General features: G+C 34.3%; 1 protein-coding gene across 1 annotated transcript in view; it reads right to left on the bottom strand.

The window, feature by feature from the left end:
* Positions 1-4156, bottom strand: part of LOC107044419 — a 34802-nt gene extending 30646 nt beyond the window's left edge. The window contains exons 1-2 of the mRNA XM_015266288.1: positions 3954-4156; positions 3721-3857 (exon numbers count right to left, since the gene is read on the bottom strand). Coding sequence (XP_015121774.1) covers positions 3721-3857; positions 3954-4011 — 195 coding nt within the window. The 5' untranslated portion in view covers positions 4012-4156. The remainder of the gene's footprint in view (positions 1-3720; positions 3858-3953) is intronic.
* Between the last annotated feature and the right edge of the window lie 1451 nt (positions 4157-5607).

Here is a 5607-nt window from a genome sequence, read left to right as displayed (position 1 = left end):
AATTATCCAATGTCAAAAAGGATTTTTTTATCACTTTTGCAAATGTGGTCATTCCTACATTTTGGGCAAAAGTATATAAATGCGTTACTTTTGTGAAAAAAAACATTGAAATTGTTTTATTAAAAAAAAACTATTTTTTAGAAACGTAAAAAATGTGTATAGCTCCAATTATCTGTCGAAAACGCAAATTGTAATTTAAATATTTTCTGCTCATTGCGGTAAGGTAGCATCAACAGCCGTTTTTCGCAAAAACTGGGTTAGCTGAAAAATTTTTTTGGAACGTAGAAAATTAGCTCTTAATTCAGCTTTAAATGATCCGAATCGGAAATTCAATTCTATTGATTTTTTAAATGATTATTCTGCTAACTTACAAAAAAACTAGCATGAATGCGTTTTTTTTCTAAATGGCATTAGCAGAAAAATTTTTAGGTGCATATAAAATTAGCTCATAATAAGCTGCAACGCTATTGTTTTCTGAAGCGGCATAAAGATGAAAACTTTTGGAATAATAACAAATTATCCGATAATGATTTTTCAATTATCCAATGTCAAAAAGGATTTTTTTATCACTTTTGCAAATGTGGTCATTCCTACATTTTGGGCAACATAGTATATAAATGCGTCAGTTTTGTGAAAAAAAAAACATTAAATTTTTTTATAAAAAAAAACTATTTTTTGAGAAAAAAAATTTTCTTCAACAATTTTTCGAAACGTGAAAAATAGTTGCTAATGAGCTGTAAATTATCCCATGTCGAAAACCAAATTTTGTTAATTTTTAACTATTTTTCCTGCTAACTTGCGGTAAGGTAGCAACACCGTTTTTCCAAAAACTGGGTTAGCTGAAAATGTTTTTGGATGCGTAGAAAATTAGCTCTTAATTAGCTGTAAATGATCCGATATCGGAAATTCAATTCTATTGATTTTTTAAATGATTATTCTGCTAACTTACAAAAAACCTAGCATACGCATCATGCTAGCATGAATACGTTTTTTTTAAAATGGAATTAGCAGAAAAATTTTCAAATGCATATAAAATTAGCTCATAATAAGCCGCAACGCTATTGTTTTCCGAACGGCATAAAGATGAAAACTTTTGGAATTATAACAAATTATCTGGTAATGATTTTTCAATTATCCAATGTCAAAACAGATTTTTTTGCCACTTTTATGAATGAGATTTAGTTCATTTCTACATTTTAGTCGAAAGTATGTAAATGCGCCGTTTTGTGAACAAAAAACAAAAATTCAGAAAAAAATTTGTTTTGAAAAAAATTTTGTTTTTTTTTAAATTTTTTGAAACGTAAAAAAATAGCTGCTAATGAGCTCTAAATTATCCCATATTGAAAACGAAAGTTTGTTCATTTTTTCCCCATTTTTTCTGCTAACTTGCGGTAAGCTAGCATTGACGCCGTTTTTCCAAAAACTGGGTTAGCTGAAAATTTTTTGAAAACGTAGAAAATTAGCTGTTAATTAGCTTTAAATTATCCGATATCGAAAATCAAATTCTATTGATTTTTTAAATAATTTTTCTGCTAACTTACAAAAAAGCTAGCAGAGACACGTTTTTTTCAAAAAGGGTATTAGCAAAAAAATTTTTGAAGGCATACAAAATTAGCTCATAATAAGCTGCAAATTAACCAATATTGAAAATTCGATTCTGCTACTTTTGCCTGTTAGGTTAACATACGTCTCAATCATACTAGATTTAAATAGAAATTACCGATAATTGGGACTTTATTCTTTAATTTTTCGGGAACATTTTCTGAAAATTATTCAAAATTTCAGACTATTCCAAAACTTGTTGCTTGGTGGAAATTTCAATATATGGGCCATTTCGCCAAATATCGGCGGAAATCTGGCCTCAAAATTTTCGACAATTTTTTTTTTGCTTCGTCTAAATTCTTATGTATATAAAAGAAGATTTTTCAACGCGTAAAAGTCCCGCGGCTCAATTAGAGGCCGTCCGCATGATTACGAGTTTTATACTTGAAATTTTTCGCTCTTATAAAACGTATTAAAAGATGCTAAGAAAAAAAAAAATCAAAATATAGTTTTTCATCGGAAATTTTCAGAAGTTTCCGAAAATGATGTTCATTTTCTCCCTCCGCCCCTCCTCCATCGTGAAAATCGAAAAAGAAACCTCTAAACGTCATTTTTGGCAAATTCGCCATTTTTTTTTCAAATCTGATATTTTATCGCAAAAATTCAGAAAATTTCCGATCAAAATCATATTTGAAACTTGTTCGCTCCTATGATGCTCATCTGCAGAAAAATAATTCTAAAAAAGAGAATATTCGAAAAATAATAATATTGTAGGAAGAAGACGATATTTCCATAGAAGATGATGATATTATAGAAAATAGAGAATGTTTCCATAAAATATGCTCTTCGTTCTATGATATTCATCATTTTTCGAATATTCATTTTTTTGTTTGTTATTTTTCTTTACTTGAGCATTATAGAAGCGAACAAGTTTCAAATATGATTTTGATCGGAAATTTTCTAAATTTTTCAAAAAGAATATTAGATTTTAAAAAAATGGCGAATTTGCCAAAAATTACGTTTAAAGGTTTCTTTTTCGATTTTCACGATGGAGGAGGGGTGGGGGGAGAAAATGAATATCATTTCCGGAAAATTCCGAAAATTTCCGATCAAAAACTATGTATTGATTTTTTTTTCTAAGCATTTCTACGAACGTTCAATTCGATTGAACAATTTTCGCGTAAAATCGTTAAACCTTGCGCAGCCCCTCCAATTAAAAGACGGGACCTTTCCTAGTCGAGAAATCTTTTTTTCTATACACAAGTAGTACAAAGAACCAAAAAAAAAAGTATCGACAATTTTGAGGCCAGATTTCCGCCAATATTTGGCGGAATGGCCCATATTCATTGGAAACTAGAAACTTCGTTACTAAGCCCGATAAACCGCGATTTTAGCTTCACTGCGTTCGGTTAAAACGCGGTTTTCGGACCCGTTGACGAAAAATATTGTTCGATATACGGCAGTGAAAAACTTTTCTACCTCATATGATTACAGAACCCGCTTTCGGCTCGTCCTGTAACCTCATATTCGCCAGAAAAATTTCCTCACGGCCTAATGTCGAAATGTACTATTTCGTTTATTGACAAGACTTGGCGATTTTGACTGAGAAGTTTCGTTACTCTTTTATGCAAATTCTGCCATCATATTCCTTGGCAGTAAGTAGAAACAATTTATTCCATTCAAATCCGCGTCAAGTCGCACATGCAAAGTTTTACCTAAATTTTTACCCATGCGCTAGAAATGAAAGAAGGAGATCAGATATTTTCTTGGACCTAGAAAAAGTGAGTAACAAACGGCCAGTCAACATTTCGTTTTTTCAAGGGGATTATTGAGAATCTTCCAAATATCATTTTATTTGATACAATGCTCTGAAAACAAAAACGTTTGAATTATTGAGGAAGGGTGGGGTGGTTCGACAAAATGAACACTTGAGATTTTTTCGATGTTAATAACCCAAAAAAGAATTTATGAATTGAGTTCAGTTTCGTCACAAAGGCGGATACTTGTACTTTCTATGGAAAATATTAAAAACAAAAGTTGAAAATGTCCACTTTCCCTGATACATCTCAAAGTCAAATATCTAATACGAAACAGATTATTGGAGAATTGTCCATCAACTTTGAAAATTGTCCTCAACTTCGAAACTGCTACAAAAATTACTACTTATTGTCTACTTACATAATCCACCGTATTGTGCTCGTAGGGTTTGGACACATCAATTCCGTCACACACCACCGAATTTTCCGAGTACTTGATGCAGCACTGTCTGAGTTCCTCGATTACTACCTCACAGCGAGCCGGCTGATACATATTTTCTAATAAAAAAAATATGTATTAAAAATAAATCTGTATACGTAATCTTACCTCTGGCCCCATAACCTCTATTCCTTATAGACTCCTTTTCTACGAACCTTTCAAGCATGTTTGTAATTTACAAGCAAATTTTTTACAAACATCCGTATGATTCATACAATTTTCGTATCTTCCCTACCACAATAAATAGAAATTACGCAGTTTAAAGCGATATTAAATATTAATTTTTCAAAAATCCTATTCTCTCTCAATTGAAGAATAAAGCACTCTCATCAACTCTCATGGCAGCCACCTCGCAAGTGTCATGGCGGACCATAGACGTATTAAACCTAGACCAGAGATTATAGGGGAGATCAGCAGGGCCAATGTAAAGTGTTCTACCAGAGATTATAGGGGAGATGAGCAGGGCCAGGGTTGGGCATATCTCGCAGATGGAAGTTTATGACGTGACATTGTCAAATACCGGTAATTTACCTCTGGGGCGTCAAAAATGTCAAAAAGTGTCAGAAAGCTCTTTACAAGGAAGCTAAACTAAAAAGTCACAAGGGTCAAAAGTGAGAGGCATATCGGCCGGAAATCGTTAACATCAAACAAACACGAGGGTTATCCTCGCGAAGGTTAAATATCGCAAGGGTTATGCCTTCTTAGGGTCTAACGTCGCAAGGATCAAACAACGGAAGCAATCCTTCAATCTGGAGGGTGAAACTAATAAGAAGGTCAACGGGGAACGCCAGGCGGTACAATTACAAGGCTCCAACGGTCATAAAGTTTAAACAAAAAAAGCAAGTAGGTTCACAAGGGTCAAACAGGTCACTAGGTCACGGCCACACGGCCTGGTTATCCTGACTGACCCTTATGATTTACCTACTTTGTGATTGTTTCTTGATCCTTTGTGATTTTCCTGCTTGTCTGCGTCTTAATTTTAACTCTTGTGATTTTTCAACTTACCTCTCCTGCAGGCAGAACAGTGACAAGGGTGGAATGATCATGAATTAAGAAAAAATAATCTGAAACTATTCCGTTTGGTCTTTGTTGTTGCTTATAATCATTTGACGCTCGCAAGTTATGATTGTCACGTTTGACCCTCGCGAGGTATGACCTTTGCGAAGATTGTCCCTCGCGAGGCATAACCTCAGTGGGTATGATTTTTTCGAATTTGACCCTTGTAACTCTGACAGGCGGTATTCTCGGTAAAAATCTCCCGGTTCCCCAAGGTGCTAATAGATGACGCCACATAGGTTTTTGACAGGTCAAAAAGCCGACAACTCGCCCGGGTAATTTACCTACTTTATGACCGGTCAAAAACCATGTAATTTACCTAAGGTAATTTACTTGCCCAACCCTGATCAGGGCCAGCCCCCTGAAACTAAATCCAATGCCCCTATACAATACGCGCAGAGATAATAGGGGAGATTGCTCAGGCTTATGGGAACTGTTCGATCAGAGTTTCATAGCGGTGGCGCGCATGAACTAATCGAGAGGCCGTCTCTGTGGGTAAAGAAATTTTCATCTATTACCATGGAAACAGTCGATAACAGGGATGCGTTCCCAATCTTAAATCCAACATGAAACCTCCTTTGCATTCACTCATCCGCTTGATTATCCCATTTTCGTTCATACAACTTCTTATTGTCTTAATTTGTAAATTAGTTGATCATAAAGGAGAGGGAGAGAAGGAATTATGAAGTCTTGAGCGAAAGAGGATCATTTATTTGAATTTCTATACAACTAGATCTTTAATAAAAAAAAAAA

This window comes from Diachasma alloeum, unplaced genomic scaffold, assembly GCF_001412515.2.
Source record: "Diachasma alloeum isolate Michigan unplaced genomic scaffold, Dall2.0 Dall_scaffold_00730, whole genome shotgun sequence".
NCBI lineage: Eukaryota > Metazoa > Arthropoda > Insecta > Hymenoptera > Braconidae > Diachasma > Diachasma alloeum.
This window is presented reverse-complemented; position numbering and strand designations above follow the sequence as displayed.